At 36.3% G+C, this 21,821-nt stretch overlaps 1 protein-coding gene across 4 annotated transcripts in view; it reads right to left on the bottom strand.

Annotated features, from left to right (window-relative positions):
• Nucleotides 1-21,821, bottom strand: part of Arid4b (AT-rich interaction domain 4B) — a 116,729-nt gene that overhangs the window by 15,256 nt on the left and 79,652 nt on the right. For 2 of the 4 annotated variants that reach the window (XM_013353132.2, XM_005365433.3), the window contains exons 16-19: nucleotides 21,264-21,439; nucleotides 15,845-16,105; nucleotides 3,390-3,474; nucleotides 543-741 (exon numbers count right to left, since the gene is read on the bottom strand). In XM_013353132.2, the coding sequence (XP_013208586.1) occupies nucleotides 543-741; nucleotides 3,390-3,474; nucleotides 15,845-16,105; nucleotides 21,264-21,439 (721 nt within the window). The remainder of the gene's footprint in view (nucleotides 1-542; nucleotides 742-3,389; nucleotides 3,475-15,844; nucleotides 16,106-21,263; nucleotides 21,440-21,821) is intronic. The other 2 variants (XM_026788391.1, XM_026788392.1) reach the window with 2 other exon arrangements.

Genomic DNA, 21,821 nt, shown 5'->3' with positions numbered 1-21,821 from the left:
CTGGAAATTAAACTGAGGTCCTATGCAAGGGCAACACATGCTCTTAACTAGAGTCAACTCTCCAGCCCAGTTCTCTGCTTATTACTTACTTCATATTACCAGGTGTGCTAACCATAATGGCATCATAGAAAGATCAAATATGCAAATGAGCTCTTCACAAATAACTTTCAGAATTGCTTTATCATTTTAATAGACAGCAACACAAAGGATAGTGTTTGACAAGAACTAGAGAAACCTACACTGAAGGTGCTCAACTAACACACACAACAAATTTTGGTTTCAAAAAAAAAAACTAACCTAAAGCCACAGAGCTACTTCTATAGAATTTAACTTTTGGAAATTTTTTGGGGGTGGTGGGAGAGGGGATAGATGGATTTTTTGAGACAGACTCTTGATATATTGCTCAGGTTAGCCTCAACACTCAATCCTCCTGTCTCAGCTTTTAGAGTACCGGAATTATAGTAATGTACCACTATACTCAGAAAAATTTAAACATTTATAGAAATTAAAATCAAATACTTGCATGCAACAGTTATGTTTACCTTGCAGTCCATTAAGAATGGAAGTAATTTCTATAGATTTAATATGAGCTGTATCAGAGTTTTTGGCATCAGCAAGATCTAGTTTTGAAACCATCTCAGGAGATGGGTTTGACTGGAACGGCGGTTTTGACAAGCGTCGAAGTTTACAATTTTTAGGAGAGTATTTTTCATCTTTGTCTTTTTCTTTGTCTAGTTTATTCTAGATTAAGAAATAAAGCATTAGATGTTAGCTATAATTTATTATGAACAACTTACTAACAAGAATATTAATCATATTTTAAAGAAACATCAAAGAATGTTATTAAATATTTAACCAACAAAGAATACCAAAAAAAAATACTTTAAAATACCAAGTTTGATTCTTTTTTTAGGCTGTTCATGGAAACACTGAGATGAAAAAATTGTTCTGTATTTACAACTTAAGTAGGGATCAAACCGGACAGGTGATTAAGACTAGCAAATAAGTATTGCTAATAACTGCTGCTATAAATTCAGATTCAAATCACAATTTCAACAGTCTTATATTAAATTGAACATTCTCACTGTAAAGTACAGATTGGGAAGGGTCATGTTCTGTACTCTGAAATATACAGAAGGAATCACACACATTGACTTGCTGTGAAGTGAGAGCAGAGATGGCCTTCCTACCTTACTTAAAGGCTGATACTTTCTCACACTCCTAACAAACAGATGAGTCAAGAATAGGTATTTCCTATAAGTGATGTTTTCTGTTTGTTTGCAATTTAGGCTCTCCAAAGTGTGACTTCGCAACAACAATTCTTAAGTCCTATTACAAAGACAGACTATAAATGTGAGTGATTATTTCACAAATTTCCAAAGGACAGTGCATGGGAGAAATACGCCCTTACATGTAACAGTTAATTTCAGATAGCAGCTGTTCTCCAAGTGAGGTCCTTGGCCAGCTACTTCTGAGAATTTGCTAGGAAAGCAGACCCCTAGAAACAAGATGAATCAAAATGGTAAGGGTGAAAGCAGACTGCCTGTTTCAATGGGTTCTCAGGGTGACTCTGGTACATGCTTCAGTAGTGAGGGTCCAGTGAGGGTCTAACTTTCAAAACATTCTAAGAAGGGCAGATAGACTACCACAGTCTGTAATGTTACTCCCATCTTTTCAGCACTTCATGACTTGATCTCAGAAACTACAATCTACCTTGCACACTGAAACAATTTATTTCAGTCCAATGGCCCTGACAGAAGACCTGGGAGAGGGAGGTGGTATGTGCAATACCGAAGAGTAATTCATAATAAACCTTTTAAACTCTGTAAACTTAACATTTCACAAGCCTCTTTCATTTTGACCAAGAATTTCAACATTCTTAGGTCAGTACAAGAAGTGAACAGAGACAGACACTGAGAGAACATTTCATGTGTATGACCAAACACTGCAACTCCCACTCATCTACATAGCAATGCTATTCCAAAGCTTGTGTTGTACAAAGACACTAGGTTTTTAACAAACATTTTAACAAATATTCTTCAAATTACTAAAAACAATGTTAAATATAGCAGGGTGTACATAATTTCCAATTAAGGACAAACAAAGAGGGTATAAAGAGTTTTGAGAAACCCTGAGTTTTAGGTACTAGATTCTTAAGACTCAAGTTTATAGTGATAAAAGGACTGCCAACAAGATAAACACATTCAACATTTGAGACCACATGGAGGGTCCCTAAATAGGAACCTAACAGCATTTCAGTGGAGTAAGAAGACCGAGTTTCAGAACCACTACTAAGTATGTTAACTACTATGAGCCTGTAGGCTGAAGATGGATGCCCCAAAGGTACAGAAGAACTTTGGGTGACTGTACAGGCAGCAAGATGTCTCTGTCATTTCTAGAATTTTGAAAGTTGCTTACTTCGGTAATATTATATCCTTCTGGAGTCTTTGATAGAGTTGAAGAATAGATAGTTATAGTTTTCCCTTGTTTTGATAAAAGATAAAATAGATAAAAATATTGTAATTGTAATTCTTGCTTGATAACTTTTGTTGTATGTAATTTTACTATGTTAAAGTTAAAGCCTTCCTTTCCTTTTTAAACAGAAAATATTTAAAAATATTTCTCATAATTAGTAGCAGTAATTTTATCATGTGCAGCAGTACAATTTTGCACACAAGAGCACAGATCCTATGTAGTGTGTGGTGAAGAGAATGTTGAAAACATTTTGACCCAGCACCCAATCAGATACAGATGAAGAGATAGACTGTCCTCTGCCTTCAGACATCTCCTCTTCCTCACCTCACATCTACTTCCAATAACTCACATCCCCTACCTGCAATGCTTGATGGCTCCTAGTTGTGAATTACAAGAAATAGGAAAGGTTTAAAAAAAAAAATGAATAAGGGCTGGAGAGATGGCTCAGTGGTTAAGAGCATTGCCTGCTCTTCCAAAGGTCCTGAGTTCAATTCCCAGCAACCACATGGTGGCTCACAACCATCTGTGATGAGGTCTGGTGCCCTCTTCTGGCTTGCAGACATACACACAGACAGAATATTGTATACATAATAAATAAATAAATAAATAAATAAATAAATAAATAAATAAATAAATAAATAAATATTAAAAAAAATGAATAAATGATTTTTGTCATATAGGTTTATACAACATTGAGACTGACAAGATCTTAAAGATCAATTAGCACTGTTCTTAAAAACCTTTCCAAAAAGTAACAAAATCAATTACAGCAAAACCTAGTATTTGAAAATAGAGCTTTTCAAGAGGGATTAACATCAGGAGTAGCACATGCACATTTAATTGTCTTTTTTGTTGTTGTTTTTGAAGGAAAATGTATTGAACAGCTAATGGTGTGCAGCAAAATCAAGACTTACCTTTATTTTCTTCCGATGTTTTATCTTTGGTACATTTTTATCAGCAGGTCTTACTATTTTATCTGCTTTAATCCATTCATCATATCTAAAATTAAAAGAAATGAGCATAAATATATAAGCTACATGCTAGAGAAGGAGCTATGCTACATTCAAATAGAAAACTCAAATATTGAGTCCTAACATCTTACAACTTCAAAGTCTCTTGGAGATTTCCTAATTCAATCTGATAAGTACGCAATCAAGAATAAAAGAGTCAAATTGGCTGTCCCAAAGTCAATATAGCTACTGACTGAACCAAACTCTCATAAATTCTCCAGGTTCACTCCCTGATCTATTGAAACCAAATGTATAACTAATATTCAGAAATTACAATCTTTTTTTTTTTTTTGCTTCTAAGCAGCAGGTAGGCTTTTTTTTTCTCTAGGCATGCCAAGAAACCATGTTGTAGTTAAGCAATACTGAAATAAAAACTTTTACTGCAGTTTAGAGAATGCAAAATAACCTAGAGTAGGCAAGTGCTGCTGATAAAAATGCTAGAAAAACATTCTACCAACTATGCTGTGTTCTAAAAAGCATTTACAGACATTAAAGGGTCAAAAGAGCTGTGATGACTTCTCAACCTAATGTCCAAAGTCTCTAGAATTTTGCAAGGTGTGAAATATTATTGACTAAATTAAACTACTTATACCAAAAAAAAAATAATTCTTTCTGTAAAAAATAAGTTTAAAAAAAAGTAACATCAGGAATGTATTCAATCATAGCTGGGTGATGGTGGTGCATGTCTTTAATCATTCCAGCACTCAGGGAGACAGAGTTCAAAGCCAGCCTGGTCTACAGAGTGAGTTCCAGGACAGCCAGAGCTACATAAAGAAACCCTATCTCGGAGAAGAAAAAGAAAAAAAAAATATTCAATCATTCTCTTTTTCTTTTATAAAATTATACTCTGGAACCTGAAAATGAGGTTTAAAATGTTTACAATACAAATTCATTATTGCAAATATTTATAGTAAAATAACAAAGCTGAAAATCAAGGACTAAATTAACAAAATTTAATAATTCAGGCTCTAGGAAACTAAGAGGGAGGGGGAGTGTCAGAAGCTCCAAACCAGTCTGGGTTTCAAAGTGAGATGCTATCTCAAAAAGCATCCACTCCTCTTAAAGAAAAAAAAAAAGATAAATTACACAGGTCATCATTTGATTAAATGTGTTTTTGTTATGACAAACTGAAAGCTTAGAAGTATCTAAAGTAACCCTTAAGCAAGTGTTACACAGGTCCCAGTGAAATTACTGACTCAACTCCACACAGGATCACACTGTGCTTCCTATTGATTAAACCTAATGTTGGCCATTAAAAAAAGAGAGAGAGAAAATGGGGTCAGTTACAGGATGTACTCTGGGAACATCTCAATGCCTCTCTTACTAGTCACACACCATAAATGATTTTGAGGCTTAAATATATAATATTTGGGAAAGTTGTAAACCAAGTATTACTTTTCCTTTGTTATTTATCCTGCTATAGTAGTATTTTCAGCACATTTTGCCTTTCACAGAAGTATTAAAAACTGCAGTATGCTTAAGAAATCCATTTAGGGACAAAGAATACCTAAAAGGTAGAATGTTGGTTTCCCAAACCTAACATATCCTGGAGATACTCAAATTTTATAGGCATGAACAGGGTATTCGTTGGATCTAGAGCTTCAGCCTCCTGAGGGGATAAGGAGGATAATCACTTTAACACAGGCGACCAAGTCGATCCAGCCTTGGAAAGAGAGCAAGAACCTGGCTCAAAGGGATCAGTAAAATGGCTCAGCAAGTAAAATCGTTTGACATTCAAGCCCGACAGCCCTGCCTGAGCTCAATCTCTAGAACCTATATAAACGTGGAAAGAGAACTGACTCCAAGATATTGTTCTCTAATTTCTACATGCATATACTGTGGGATCCCACATAGATGTAACACCCCAATAATAAATTTAAAAACAGAACCAGGCCAGGCATGTTGGCGCAAATATTTAATCCCAGCACTCCAGCACTCGGGAGGCAGAGGCAGGCGGATCTCAGTGAGTTCGAGGCCAGCCTAGTCTACAAACTGACGTCCAGGACAGTCGGAGCTGCTACACAGAGAAACCCTGTCTTGAAAAATAAAACAACATATAAACAGAACCAATTTCAAGCCACCTTGTGAAATGGTGTGTGCACTTCAAAAACAAAACACACATAAACTCCTTTTATACTGTGAATAATCATTTCTATATAAGAGCCTATTTATTTACTTTTAGAGACAGGGTTTCTCTGTTTCTATGACTGTCTCGGAACTTGTTTGTAAACCAGATTGGTCTCAAACTTGCCTCCAAAGTGCTGGGACTAACGGCAAGTATCATCACATCCATTTAAAGTATTAGTTTTTTTGTTGTTTTGATTTTTTGAGACAGGGTTTTTGATATAGTACTGGCTGTCCAGGAACTTTGCCCTATAGATCAGGCTGGCCTCTTGTTTTGCTTTTGAGACAGTGTTTCACGTACCATGGGCTGGTCAAAATTTGCTACATAGCTAACACTGACCTTGAATGCCTGATGCTGGGATTATAGGAAATTCACATATCTTAAAACACCAAAAAAAAATTTTTAAAGGTCCATGTTTTTAAAGAAAATAGCAAAAATAAGAAAATTTTCAATTAAGAGACAGAAAAACAGCTGTGTGACAATGGCACAATGCCTTTGCCTTTAATCCTATCACTTGGGAGACAGACGTAGGTAGATTTCTGAGTTCAAGGCCAGGCTCACCTACAGAGCAATTCCCTCAAAGTACATCTTTAAAAAACACTAGAATTGCTGGGTATTGTGGTATACGCTTTTAATCCTAGCATACAGTCCAAAGCAAAAGTAAGAAAATCTCTGAGTCTGAGGTCTCTTCGGTCTACAAATGGAGTTTCAGGCCAGCATGAAGCTACATAGTGGAACCCTACCTCAAAAATAAAAAATACTGGAATGTTGGAGCTGACATTAAATCACACCTAATCACACCCAGGAGGCCAAAACGGAAGGATGGAAAGCTCCGAGCTAACCTGGCTACATAGAGAGACTGTTTCAAAACACACCAAGCCAAATCAACATTAAAAAGAAACCAGAATAAAAGAATATCCTGCAAACATGAGCAACCTTGTTCGTTTGACTATCCTGATGATCCCTGCACACGAGGCTCCCCCAGTTAATTACTGTTTTAAGAGTCAACAGCAGAAAGTTGGGAGATAGCTTAGCAGAAGAGTGCACAGACAAGAGTCTGAGCGTATTTGCATTCACATACACGTGCCCACACACAGACACATAAAGAGAATAAAGCCAAAAATTTTTTTTCATGTTTAAAAAAAAAGGAATCACACAGAATAACCAGCATTCACAATAGTAAGGAAATCGGAGCAACCTAATTATTCATTAACACATGAATAGACAATAAAAATGTGGCACATATACATATATAACGAAATTTTATCAGGCTATAGATAAAAGTAAAATCATACATATGCCAGAAAATGGATAATCAGAAATCCATAAAATAAGCCAGGCTTAGAAAAAATATTTCATGGTTTCTCGAATATGCAGACTCTAGACTTTAAGTTTTAGATGTATGTAAGAGTGTAAGGATCAGGAAATTAGAATGGAATCATGAAGAGATACTCCCATTGGTTTCTTTTCTTAATTTATTTATGTATTTTTTTAAATGTATGAGTACTGTCTGCATGCATGCCTACATGCCAGAAAAGGACACCAAATCCCATGGTTTGTGAGCTGCCATGTGGTTCCTGTGAATAGAACTCAGGATCTTTGGAAGAATAGCCAGTGCTCTTGACCTCCGAGTCATCTCTCCAGCTGAGAGATATCTTAATGAGGAGAAGAGGGTAACAGAATACACGTGACATGAAAGGAGAGCAATGTGAGTGAGGAAGGGAGGAACCTACAGGACGGGAAAGGGAGATGAGGGAGAAAATAGAAGGGTATGAATGAAAACAAAGTATAGGCGAAAATGTCATAGGGACTTTAGAAAAGGGACTCAAAATATGCAGGGAATCGAGACACTAGGGGATGCATTCCAATGTGGATATCTACTGAGCAGACAGAACATTAAGACTGTACTAGCAACTCTGAGCAACAGGTTAGCTTCAGGTGAACCCTTCAGTGCTAAGTAATTATATCCCTCCTCTTCATCAGTCAGCATGGCATAAAGAGGCTGAAGAACTAAGAGAGAAGCACCACCTGACCCGCTGGCTCACACAGCACATTGCTGTCTTCTGGAGGCTCTTACTACAGAAAGCGGAGAGACTGGAAGGCTGAGGCACCCAGACTTTCACTAAAAGTACCAAGAAACAGTAACTGGCCTCTTCATAGCAAGAAGAGGTCACATTCGCAGGGCAACAGGGAAGAGGACTATTACTGGGTTTTGTTTTTTTCCATTCAAAAACAAATACTGAGCAGGGCAGTGGTAGCGTACGCCTTTAATCCCAGCACTCGAGAGGCAGAAACTGGTGGATCTCTCAGTTAGAGGCCAGCCTGGTCTACAGAGTGATTCCAGGACAGCCAGGATGGTTACACAGAGAAAACCCAGCTGGAAAAACAGAAACAAAAATACAAAATTTAAGCAAATTATGTCTGATTATTTTAATTAAGCTCAGTGGTTAAGCACTTGCTGGATATGAGCAAGGCTCTAGATTGAGCCTTAGTACTGTCAATAAGGGGGAAAAAAAGTCTAGTTAGCCTCAGCTTTTAAATTACATTATTAGTACATTATATAATAATTAATCTTACATAGAGAACCCAGGTAAGCATCTGATATACATCTAAACTGCTAGGCAAAGTACACATGCCAAATCTGAGACGATATCTACTGAAATTACCTAACACAAGGACTCAGGTATCTCGTAGGACACATAAAAATGGTCAAAGCATATATAGATAAACTTATTTATTTAACACATCTCAGCATATTCAGCAGGAAGTCACAACACAGCTCTTGTCTTCTAGGAGCTCACAATTTAACTTAGAAGACAGTGCAGAGCAGTAAAAGTAACAATACAAACCTTCTGAAAGAAGCAGGCATGGCAGATTTGACTTTTTAAAAATGTGTTCAAAGTACTAACACAAAGCTAAAGGAAACCATTCAGAGACCACTGTGTACTTGCTCTCACCAGAGAAAATGAGAAGTTCTAAAAAGCTTATGTCTTTTGCTTGGCTGTATTGGCAAATCATCTAAGCAATCATTTGGCAATAATACAAACAGCACAATGTTAGTCTACCAAATATACTAACCAAAATGATGACTATGCCCACCTTCAACACAGATCTTCTGAAGGACAACTTGCAAAGAAATATTGTATGCACACCATAATATATACTCAGTCATACCTTTATTTTAAAAAACAAATTATACACAGAAACAGATGTTTTAAAAATACTTTCAGAACAGCTGGACATGGTGGTGCATGCCTTTAATTCTAGCACTTTAGAAGGCAAAGACAGATATCTGTAAGTACAAGGACAGCCTGATACACATAAGTGAGTTCCAGGCCAGCTAGAACTACAAGAGTGGGACCCTGTCTTAACAAAACAAAGCAAATTAAAGCAAAGCAAAAATAAACTTTCAGAGCAGAACCAAGTTGACATAATTCTTAAAAACTATCTGAAATATATGTAAAGGTTAGGTTATTACAAAGAAAATACAAATGATCACCCAATAAGTTAAATATCAAAATTCTAAATGGCACTCAATCATTATTTAAAAATTGTTGTCAACATTATTTTATACCCCTCAACTATTAAATCCAGTGACATGAAATCCAGAGAATTCATCACAATAAAGAATAAGATAGCAGAGCCAGGCATAGTAGAATACATCTCTAAGTGCAGCATTTAGTAGATGGAGCAGGATGATCAAGAGGTCATCCCCAGCTACACAGAAAGTTTGAGGCCAACCTGGGCTACATATGACCTTATCACCACCTCCCAAGAGAACATAACAACAGAATGATAGAAATGTGATTATAGCACTCTTGCATTTAAACAGCTCAATGAAACGGTGTGTCGTCCTAGCAATAGAGTTTCCTAGGGATTTTAATATTAGTATAGGACAGCAGGGATAGGGAACAGGTAATGCCAAAAAAAAAATATCACACAATATGAACGAAGCTAAGATCTCTGCAAATGGCTAGCTAAAAGCTGTGGCACTCACCGCACATTGTGATGATGAAGATACTAAGTTTTATGAGCATCCCCAAAGAAGAATTTTTCTAATAACTGATTAAGTTTAGGAAATTGTACTTGTACATATTTAAACAAAACAAATGTTTTTGTTAATCTGTAAATTATTAGACATAGAATATGTCCAAATGGATGCTTTTAAAACGCCTGCACACCTATAAATACTCAATAGGACAGACCAAGGTTTGGGTCTGTCAACAGTCTTAGATGAAAATTCAAAGAAGGTTAATCTTTTTCATGAAGTTGGTGCTGATTTTCACTTGTACTCCTAAACTATGCTTAATTCAAAAGTCAATCTCTCCTAAAACAAGCTTACAGAAGATACTTCCTTACAAACCATTATTAATTAAGGTTCATTTTATGGGCTTTTAACTTTTACACTACAGGAGTACAACAGACGGTTTTCCAGAGTATTTGCTGTACTTTTATCATATTACTGTACTAATCTCAAAGCATGAGCACAATGATTTTGCATGGTTTTATCAGAACACTAATTCCACTCAATGGAATATACCATAAAATTACAGTAAACAAGGATAAACTAGTCAAGAAAAGAATAGAAAAATTAAGCTGAAAAGTAACAGTTAAAAATTTTTGAAAGGACAAAAGAAAAAGAGGAAAGTCGAAAAAAATGAGGACTCCCAACGAAATTTAATCCATCTCTCATTTGTTAACCAGGAGATAGGCTCAGTGTTCTGAAGAAAAATTATATTTCCGAGTTCATAAAAATTCATTATCTGAATCACATTATGATTAGAAAAACAGGAATACTAAGTAACAAATTGTAATAGTTATCAAAAGAAAAAATAGAACAAATTAAAACAGAGAACACTTTCATTTACAAGTAAAAAATAAAACAAAAGAAAATTAAGGGAAAGAAAGTAAAAATGGGTGCCACTGTGACAACTCGAACCTGGGCAAAAAGTATCATCGAAGGAGTATCAGGTGGATATGACATCATTGATAAAGCAAGACTGGATGGCATAACTAGTGGTCCTGGTAAGTAAGCACTGTTCTGGAGGCACGGGATGGAGGGCCTGGTCAGCGTGGGCTTACTCAGAAATAAGAACACAGAGGACGGATGCAGACAACACTGTCAAATAGTTTGTGGAGTGATGCACAGTGGAACCAAGCAGGCTAAAGACAAGATTTTATTTGAGACAGGAGAAGTAAGCAGTAGTCTTTAGTGGGAGTAATTTGAACAGATAAAAGAAATATAGCCAGGCGGTGGTGGCGCACACCTTTAATCCCAGCACTCGGGAGGCAGAGGCAGGCGGATCTCTGTGGGTTCGAGGCCAGCCTGGTCTACAAGAGCTAGTTCCAGGACAGGCTCCAAAGCTACAGAGAAACCCTGTCTCGAAAAACTTAAAAAAAAAAAAAAAAAAAAAAAAAGAAAGAAAGAAATAGGTCCCAGGTCTTTTATTATACATCTGTATAGTACCATGACATTAACTTGTGACTAGACATGACAAACACATAGCATGCCTGTAGATGCAGGCAGGGGGTGGCTACAGTATAAGTCAGTAGAAATTTTCTTCACATTTCAATTTCTCAATGAAATTAAAAATCAAAGGTACCACTGTAAGTGAGGACAGGAAAGTCAGAGAGTGAACAAAAAGAAAGGAAGGAATAAAGGCTCACAACTACTAATTTCACATCCCAGGAGAGTGGCACACTGGTTTTACTTCAGACAGATCAGCTGTTCAAAGAGGGAGTCAAACAAGGGGAGGGGTGCTCATGGTTGTCAGGGTTCTGCTCTCATCTACAACAAGGAAGGAAAAAGAAGAGCTACAATTCAGATAAAGCCGTGAGAACGGGCCAAGAAAAGTACAAAACACAATGGGAACTGAGGACAGAGAAGATGAGAAACTATACATTATAAATCTCACTGAACAGTTTCCTTAACTGGACTAGAAATCTTTTGAGAGACCATTTTCTTAATGTCTAGTGATTACCACAGCATTTGGCACATAGTAGGTACTCAAATTTTGTTTGCCAAATAAAGCTTGATAGACAGCAACTAAATGTGATCAGAAAGGATAAATTTGCCATAGTCTTTTTAAATTTTTTTAAAGTTAGTGTACAAGTAATAGCAGGAAATACCTTTATGATCATCTGCCTCGCCATAATCCGCCCCTACATGCAGTTTTATTTCCCCTCACTCCAAGGAGAAATCTATATGCTTATTAACAATGCAATATCTAAAATACATAACACATGTTTATTTAAAATAACATATTAAGTAAAATGATATTTTCAGATTCCTCTAATTTCTAATACAGAACACAATTACTGTTAGGTTAGGTAGAGTTCACAGTTAGCAAGTCATGGTGGTCCACACCAGTAATCCCAAAGGTAGGGAGGAAGAGGCAAGAGGATGGAAGCAAATTCCAGAGCTATGTATAGCCAGATCCTGTCTCAGAAACCAAAGACAAAGAAAAACTAAAATTAAAGTTTTAGAATTAAGTATCTATCTCTTTCCTATTCCTCTAGTGAATCAGTATCGGTATGATGTAATAAAGCATTCCCAGATTATATAGCACAAGCCATTGCTGCTGCAGAGATGGTTCAGTGGTTAAGAGTGCTTAGTACTTCCTCCAGAGGACCCGAGTTGTCAGCACAAGTGTCAGTCAACTCACAACCCCTGCAACTCCAGTTCAAGGAGATCCAATGTCCTCTTCTAGATTCCACAGACACAAACAGCACACACTCACACAGACACACAAATAACAAAAATAAATCTAGAAAACAAAAACCAAGTAACCTAGATGGTTCTAATACAAGTTATGAAACACGGAAGAGTCTACCTACCATATTCAATGACATTTATGGTATCTTATTTGGCGGCGGTGGGGGGATTATGAAATAAAAAAGTTGCACTATATATACTCCAGGCTGGTACCACACTTACAATTTTCCTGCCTCTACACTAAGTACTAAAACTACATATGTAGCTCCTAGTGAGTTATTTTCATAATGCATAACCTTATTTTCTAAAATCAATCCTATATTTATTATATGACAAGGACATGATAACAAAACAGACTAATACTAACATCACTCTCCTTAAAAATCACAGTAGAAAAAAATAAAAATCTACTATTAAAACCAGCTAAAGTAGGAGTTAGGGAGATGGTTCAATGATTGAGAGCACTGACTGTTCTTAATAAATGATCATTGAATCAGAAATAAAAAAATCACTACCAGTATTATGTCATTTGTGATTTGGGCTCAAGAAATTTACCTGAAGTAAATTTAAATAAAATACATTTTATTCTTTCCATGTGGAAGCAAAAAAAAAACTGATTCAAATAGTAATGTTTGTATAAATATAATCTTTGGCTGGGCGGTGGTGGCATGCGCCTTTAAATCCCAGCACTCGGGAAGTAGAGGCAGATGGATCTCTGTGAGTTTGAGGCCAACCTGGTCTACAGAGCAAGTTCCCGGACTGGCTCCAGAGCTACTGAGAAACCCTGTCTCAAAAAAACCTAGATAGAGATAGAGAGAGACAAAGATAGAGAGAAAATCTGTTTAAAATGTTTTATAACTGTAAATTGGAAAATGAAAATTTACATTTATGAACCTCAGAAAAAGGAAAACTACAGAAATCAACAATAAAAAACTTTTAAAAACTAAGATATTCTTATTTCTTTTAAGAAAAATTCTCCTTACAGGTAATTTCGGATAAAATGTACACAAAAATGGCTCCATACAAAATATCCTAAAACATCCTCAATCATCAATCAGTGTGACTGCCGATAAAGCTGTTTTCATCAACTTCCACATGTAAAGCTTCATCTCTAACATTTTCTAAATGGTAATGCAGACAGTATGCTGGAGACCCCTAAAGCAGTAAGAAATAGCTGAAGAGCTGATGGTGATTTGTTGCAGTCCTTTGGATTAGTTTCAGACATGAAGATACAGCAAGAGTAGTAATAGTTTTTGCTGGTTTATCAATGAGACACTCTTTGGTAACTACTGCAGAGAACAGGAACATTGTCATGCTCTCTAAAAGGAGATTAACTGTTATTGTGCTGAAGTACAATCCTGTCCTCTATGCTGCAGAAGTATGTAGATCCACCCCCGAGGTCTTCATCGAGATGGGTAGGGTCTTCTTTGCAAAGTTCTTAGCACAAGACTGTTTGAGGTCAAAACAGACAGCAACCGTCTTAATAGCACAAGCATGACTTGATGGTTTTATCACTTTCCTTCCTGTGTCATTACAAATCTGAATACCTCAACTTAAGATCTTCCTTTCCTTCTCTCAATTTCAAAACTGAAAAACTGGCTCTTGCCTTCTAAAACCCAAACACTAAGAGAACTATGCTTTTCTTTAGTCAATCTTTTCTTAAAAAATAGAAAATCTTGAGTTTTATCGGTTTTATAAAAAGTTATGTTTGAATTGTGAAATAATTTCCTTCGTGTCTTATCTCTTATGCTTGTGCTTAAGAAGTAAAGCACAATTAGTAAAGATAATCAAGCCCTAATGCTGTGAAATCTGGATAATGCCTTAAATTTTATTCATCAGTCATGAACTTCAAGCACTGACTTCAATATAAGCCAAGAGGAAAAACTGCTTCTGTATTGAAATCAACAAAGTAACTAAGAATGAAGAACAGAAAGATCAGCTGAAAGACGGCAAGCCTCTCTACTCAGTGGTGGTCCTAAAGCTGTGCTGGCTCAGCCTTCAGGCTCCTTAGTTTGCATGCACCTGCAGGAGGAGCAAGATCACTTTAACACCCTGATTCAGTAAAATGAAAACTGCCCAAGACTAAATCACTGCACAGAATATTCCCATGGAAGAATCTGAGGTTTCTAGCTATCAATCAGACTTGAGTAAACTGCCATGCAATAAAGAGAAGAGCCAACAGCTTTGAGGACAGACTGCATCCAAGGGTGCATGTACCATCTATAAAGTCTATGCTTCAGAACAACTTCAAAGCACTGGTAAGAAGGCCTTCTTAAAATCCACACCTTTACTAGTCTTACTGACAAGAAATTTAATGAGTTTGAACTTCCTGACTTAAACTGCTGTTTTCTTTCTTGAGTTAGAAAAGACCAAAATTATACTTTTCTCAAATTAGAAAGGCAATGAGATTAAGTCACACTTCCAGAACTCGCCACTGTTAGAACAGAACAAAAGGTGTACTACTAAGAAATGGAGAATTCAAAATGTTTTCTGGATATTGCATTTGTATACATGTGACAGTAGAGAATGAACTGAAGGACTCAAGGCTCAATAGGTACTCTGCCTATGAGGCACACCTCTTCCCCAAGAATAACTTTAACTGAAAAGCTTGACAACTGTATTGTTCTGGAATACACAAGAACTCCCTTCGCAAAACCACCAGTAGAAACTACTAAGCTTAATTTTTCAAGCTCCAACTATTACAAGCTAGATTTAACACAAGTAATTTCAAATTTAACATTAAACATTCCAAAATTAATGAAGTTTCTGTTAAAAGACAACTAAGTGGTCTGTCTTAAAGACTGACTTCTCAATTTTGGATAAACCTGAAATACAGTCTCTTCAGATAAACTCCCCAGAATCATGCAAGTTAAAATCTCAAGTCATTGACAACAACCTCTGAGCAGTCTGTCATTGCCTGGACTCAGGAGTAATGGGCAGGTGCTCTCTCCCTTAGCACACTTGTAGGGGTTTTCAGCTATAATGTCACAGATATAAGTAAAGTCCCTGAGACTTCTGAAAAAGTAGTAATGTAGTTGCTGATAATAAGATCTTTTAAAAATTGGTGATGCTTCTTACAAAATTCCAACCTTGAAAGTTTGCCTACTGGAGGAGAGTGTGATGACTTAGGAAGACCACAGAGAAGAGTGCGGGGATTTAAAATGGAGAAAGCAGGCAGCCTGGTAGTGATATGATGAAGTCAAAAAGTAAAAACCATTACCTATGTGAGGTTTTTCTATCATTTCATTCCAGTGTACACGCTATTAATCTCTATGTATTAGAATTAACTATCTAGATCTATCTTTCACTCACTAAAGATGGCTGTGAAGTGCTGAAAACACGAAGCAGGGTGGTAGGATGTCATTGAGTGAGGTATTTACATGCTAAAAGCTTGATATTTTTAATGTTAATGTGATTTCAGTTAGAATACTAGTAAGTCTGTAATTCGTTATGTAAGTTTTTAAATAGAAAAGTATTTTAGAAGTGGGTGTAATAATCACTAGCTGAAACTCAAGTTACCTCACATTCCATCCGCAGTAATGCACCAAGTAAAGGACCTCTCCACCTTCGACATCAGAATCTTTTATACTAGCTTCATACATTTTTTGATTTTTCCCTCGTCCATACCGCACTTGGACTTTCATGCCTGGTGGATAGCATTCAAACTCCTCTTCTTCATTGTTGTCATCATCATCTTCATCCTCATCTTCTTCCTCCTCTTCTTCCTCCTCCTCTTCTATTTCTTCATCATCTTCATCTTCTTCTTTATTGGTTTCATCTCTTGAAAGGTTTAAAAAATTGCAGAGTTAATAAAAGTTACTTCATATGCGTTTCAGTTCCAAACCACATATACCGATAAAAATCGTGGCTGTGATTGTTCCAGAACAGCAGGTTCCATGTGTATAAAATGCTCTGAGTTTCAAGTTAGCACTAAAAACTTAAAACCTGTGCGAGGATAAGTGTCAGAAAGAGCTATTTAGAAGAAAATGAAGAAGCAAAAATATGTTCATTCAAAGAAAATTTCCTTTACTGAAATCCCAGTCCTTGGGAGGATGAGGAAGGAGGATCAACGTGAGTTCAGAGGCCAGTCCAGGTTACATAGTATGACCCTGCTCAAACAACAGACACAGAGACAGAGACACAGAGAGAGATTAAGTTTGAATGATTGATTTCCACCAGTCAAAAAGATCAAAAGACCATAAGTTGTGTTGAATGGCAGGAAACTAGTATGGCTAACTAACAATTCTCTCGAGTTTTATTACAGAAGGGTTTTACCAATCAGCTGACATAAAAACGCAAGCACGCACACACAAACACTTAACTGCCATTTTCTGATTAAAACTTATTCTAAAACAAATATTCCCAACTGAAGAATGATTAAACAAAAATAAATGTTGAAATAAATATAACTTTAAGTTTCACAGGTATGTCCTACTGCAGTCACATAAATATCACATCTATGCAAATATCACAAATTTTGCTTTTTAGCAGGTATCTACTAAACTTTCCTGCCATGGATTCTTTTAACCTGAAATTTTTTTTTTAAGTAGGAAAATTGAGAGGCCAACTCCAAATACTGAAAACTAAAACACAAACTATCCCACACTTAGGAGTACTAAGCTATTTTCATCATTCCTATCACATAATTTCTAAAACGGGAATTCATATTCCTGTTTTTCTTTTCAACTAGTATTTTGAGACGTCTCATTATGCAGGCAAGCCTGGCCTTGAACTTGTGATCCTCCTGTCACAGCCTTCACCATGCTAGCTTAAAGTTTTTCTTTAGTTTGTACTGAAAAAGTTAAGTAAAATCTCCATATCCGAATCTTCCCAATCACTAGTTTTACATAAAATACGTTTCAATATAATTCAGTGTTATATTTAGGCAGTTTGTCTGCTCTGCATTAAGCGTACACTATTAACAAGTCTCTCTCACAAAGGATCTATCATCACTTCATAGCTAAAAATGGTGATCATATGAATGAAAACAGATATAGAAAAGTCCCTGCAGTACTAATTTCAGTTTTACGTTCTTTTATAAAACCTTTTCAGTGATAATGGGTCTCTGTAGTGATATTTTGTTTGTAATCTAACAAATAAAGCTTGCCTGAAGAACAGAGTGCAGAATTAAGCCACTAGTTAGCCATAGAGGCCATGCAATGGTGGCACACACTTTTAATTACAGCACTAGGGAGACAGAATGTATCTAAAGGAGAAAACAGAGCTGACACAAAGGTGATCCCACAGCTTGTGATCACAAGCCTTTAATGCCAGCACTAGGGAGGTGGAGACAGGAATGATATGGCTGGGTCGAGATAGGAATATAAGGCAGGAGGAAACAGAAGCTCAGATGCAGTGTGAGGTTTCGTAGAGACAGCATTCAATCTGAGTATTCGTAGAGACAGGACTGCCTGGTCTGAGACAGAGGTAAGAGCTAGAGGCTGATTGTTCTGCTTCTCTGATCTTCAGCATTAACCCCTATATATAACTCTGGGTTTTTATTATTAAGAAAAATTAGAATTCGTGCTACTTGTCTCAGCTGTATAATTACACAGGCAATGAGAAAATCTAACGGATACATGGAATGAAGAGTGAGTTAACAAAGGTACGAGATCCATCAATTTTGTTGGAAGAGGTGACTCAAGACTGTAAGCCCTTCTAGTACTCAGGAGGCTGTCAGGAGGATCTCTAGATCAAAGGCAACATACAAAGACCCTCAGAAATTCAAAACAAAGAAACAGACAAAGATAAAGACTTAGGTATAGTCAAGTTGGTCAGTATTTAGAAACCTAGACCTAAATGACAACAGTTTTAATCTGAAATGAAAAACAAAACAAACATTACCATTTCTAATATGAAATATTTTAATCAGCCAAGATAACAACCAAATCAGAGATGGCATTTAATTATTAAAAATAACCTTAAATGAATGTGCTATTTAAATGAAACAATGAAACTGCTAGGAGAGCTCTCCTAAAGACAACTACTTCTTCATGTCTTACGAATACATCCTGGACATCTAAGAGAAAGGGAGTGATGAGGAGCATAGTACAAAGGAAAGAAAGCTCCAAAACAAATTAGTGTAAATACCCAACTAATAATACACTGAACCCACTGGGTACAAGCAATATTATCAGACATAAAGACAGTCCTGTAAATGACTGAAGAAACAGAACACTGGAAATTGTAAAATAGACCAATCGAAAATTTAAAAAATTGCACGATCTCAGACACAAACTAAATGAAATTTTATTAAACTACAGACTGAAGGTCAAAAAAAAGCAAACAACATAAATACTGGCAATTAGCAAAAGAAAACTGCTCTGTTTTTATTTTCAAAGGTATCGCTGGCAAATTCGAAGAGTGAATGATGAACTTGGTGCATAGAATGCTCAGAAAAGCATTTCCTGAAAATATCAATTATACTCATTGAAAACTAAGCTGATAAATGTATTACATAGAAGCACACATACGTACACATTTCTCTTTTTTAAAAGTATTGTTAATGTATGTTTATGTGAGTACAAGAGTACTGGACCACAGGGCAAGTATGGAATCAGACGACAAGTGTAGTGAGTTGTTTCTCTTCTTCCACTGTGAGTTCTGGGACTCCAATTCAGGCAGTCAAGACTTCCAGGACAGACACTTTTACCCAGTAAGCAATCCTGGCAGTCCTGAAGTTATGTATTTTCTCTAAGAACAACAATGCTTGGGAAACAAACTATGTCAAACTTCTCACCTGAATAAACAGAGAAATGCAACATTTCCCTAGTCTGTTATTACTACTCACAATGTAAGAAGAAAACGAAGCCACAATATGACAAATACGCACTGAAGAGCAAGCACCAAGGCAAGCAGTTTCTAAGTATTAACCTTTTTAGTCTCCTAACCCAGACTTTGGAGTTGGGACAGAGAAAATTCTTGATAGTAGCCAAGCAGGGAATACTTAAATACCAAAAACAAACAAAACAAAAAAGACCTCATATCCCAATGTGTTTAATTTTATATAATTGTAAATAAATATTCTATCAGCACTTAATGATAAAACTAAGAAAGTAATTATAGTGATAGTGTCTGCCTTTATCTGTAGTTTTGCTTTCCCCAGTTTTAGTTACCCACAATCACTATTAGTTAAAAAATATTAAATAGAAAATTCCAGAAACTAAACTAACAATTCATAAATTTTAAGTAATATGCCATTATGAGTACAATAAAATCTTGCTCTGACCTACGACACTCTGCCAGAAACTAATCATCTCTATGTCGAGAGTACCTGCACTCTGTGTGGAAACCAGCCATTAATGATTTGGCAGGCACGTTAGTGCAGCAGTGCTGGAAAGGAAGCAGCAGGGAAGGAGAACGGAAGGGCAGATGAACTCTAGAGGTACAGCAGGGCAGATAAGAAAACACACAGTAGTCATGTTGACCCTGCACATACAGTGAGTGGCCCCTAAGATTATGCTGCTTAGTGATGTCATAGCCAGTTTAATCTGTGTAAAGACACATTTCATGTTACACACAACAATAAAATTGCCTAACAACAGTTTCACAGAACATACGTGTGGTTAAGCAACACAACTGCACTTTTTCATAGTCATTTTTTCATATGTTTAAATAATATTAAATGTGGGTGTTCATAAAAGGAAAGCTTCAGTTTGTGGTATGAATAGTCATGCCTTACTTAATAAAAGGGATACATGCTTAGAAATGTGTCACCGAACAAACAGAGAGTGCACTTATATAAACCTAGAGAGGCTAGCTTTCTATATGCCTAGGCTATGCAGTAAGCTTCACATGAACAGGGCTGACTTTATCATCAGTGTGCAGGCCAAAACTGTACTCATGAATATTCGCAGTACATAAAGAACTAATACAACTGAAAAGTTAAAGAGACAAAACTTTAAAACAGAATTTATTGACTAAAGTTGGACTCTTAGTGACAACAAAGAAGAATGAGTAGCAAGTATCTGTGAACAGTAGAAAATACTCCAGAAACACTGTTGCTCTCGGATTTTTAGCTGACAGTTACATATGAATTTTTTCCTGAGTTGGAAATTTCTGGTAGGAACACTTCTAATATTCTCTACAGAAACAATATGAAGCCATACACCATATGTTCTACTCTATTCATCTGAACCTTGTACTGTCCTGCTCCACCTTAGAGTATAACTATACATTTGTATTGCTTTTTTTCTATATTTCAGAAAGCTAAACTAATCAACATGTTTCAGTAAAAACTCCCAATCTTCACTAAGTTTCTTAACTGCAATAATATCCAATAACAGTATGGTATACTTCAAATATGCACATATATACAGATATGTAACAAAATATAAAAATCACGCCTTACTATATTTACCTGATCACATTTAATTGTTTCCTTCCCTATTTGTTTAAGTTTTTAAAATACTAAAATGAAAAAGTTGGCTATATTTAAAAGAGCTCCTAGCACTATAGATGCTTATAATTTTTTTAAAGTCTCAGAGATAAAAATCAAAGATTACCTACAAAACCAAGAACTTACCAGCAGAACATTAAGTCAACATTCTCAAGTAGCCAAATCAAGTAAGTATTACTCACTACACACAGGCAAAATGGCCCAAACACTCCCTGCTTACGATACACATACACCCTCGAACCCCACAGTCAGTGGATCATGTTCATGACTTATTATCCAGTTAGCAGCAGACTTTAGTGCAGTGAAAAGCATTGTTCCCTCAAAAAATTTGATAAATTTCCATGATGAGAGCAAGAATAGATCAAAAAACTATGATCTTTTCAACAATTCATATTATTAGGGTCTCTGAAGGAACTAGTTTTTCTTGACGAATGCAAATAACTCTTCTATACTTAATCAATTTAGTTTCAAGCATTTACAAGAGCAAATAATAAAACTGTATCCAGCCAAAATGCATCACAGCCAAATCAAGTATCTTACCCAGATCGTGCTTGCTCTTCTTCAGCATCTACCTCTGTGCTGAGGGACTCCTCTGCCCTAGCTGTGTCACTGTCTTTATCTTCTGAGTTTTCCTTTTCTTCTAGCTTTTTAATGCTGGCTTCTTTTTCTTGATCAGACTGTGCAGGTATAGATTCTAATAAACTCTTTTTACTTCCCTAGAGAAAGATCAAAAGAACTAAACCAACAACAGTAAAAACATAAGCCTAAATAAATCCCTGACCTAGCTGTCAGCAATGAGAGGTGCCAACCAATATGACACAGCTGATCAAACAAACATGCTCTGTAAGAAACTCCTATATTTCAGCCAGGCGACGGTGGTGCACACCTTTAATCCCAGCACTTGGGAGACAGAGGCATGCGGATCTTTGTGAATTTGAGGCCAGCCTGGTCTACAGAGTTGCAGGATAGGCTTCAAAGCTACACAGAGAAACCCTTTGTCAAAAATCCAAAGAAAAGAAAAGAAAAGAAAAGAAAAGAAAAGAAAAGAAAAGAAAAGAAAAGAAAAGAAAAGAAAAGAAAAGAAAAGAAAAGAACAGG

This window comes from Microtus ochrogaster, unplaced genomic scaffold (assembly GCF_000317375.1).
Source record: "Microtus ochrogaster isolate Prairie Vole_2 unplaced genomic scaffold, MicOch1.0 UNK2, whole genome shotgun sequence".
NCBI classification, from domain to species: Eukaryota; Metazoa; Chordata; class Mammalia; order Rodentia; family Cricetidae; genus Microtus; species Microtus ochrogaster.
The sequence above is the reverse complement of the archived record's forward strand: the minus strand, read 5'-3'. Positions and strand labels throughout refer to the sequence as shown.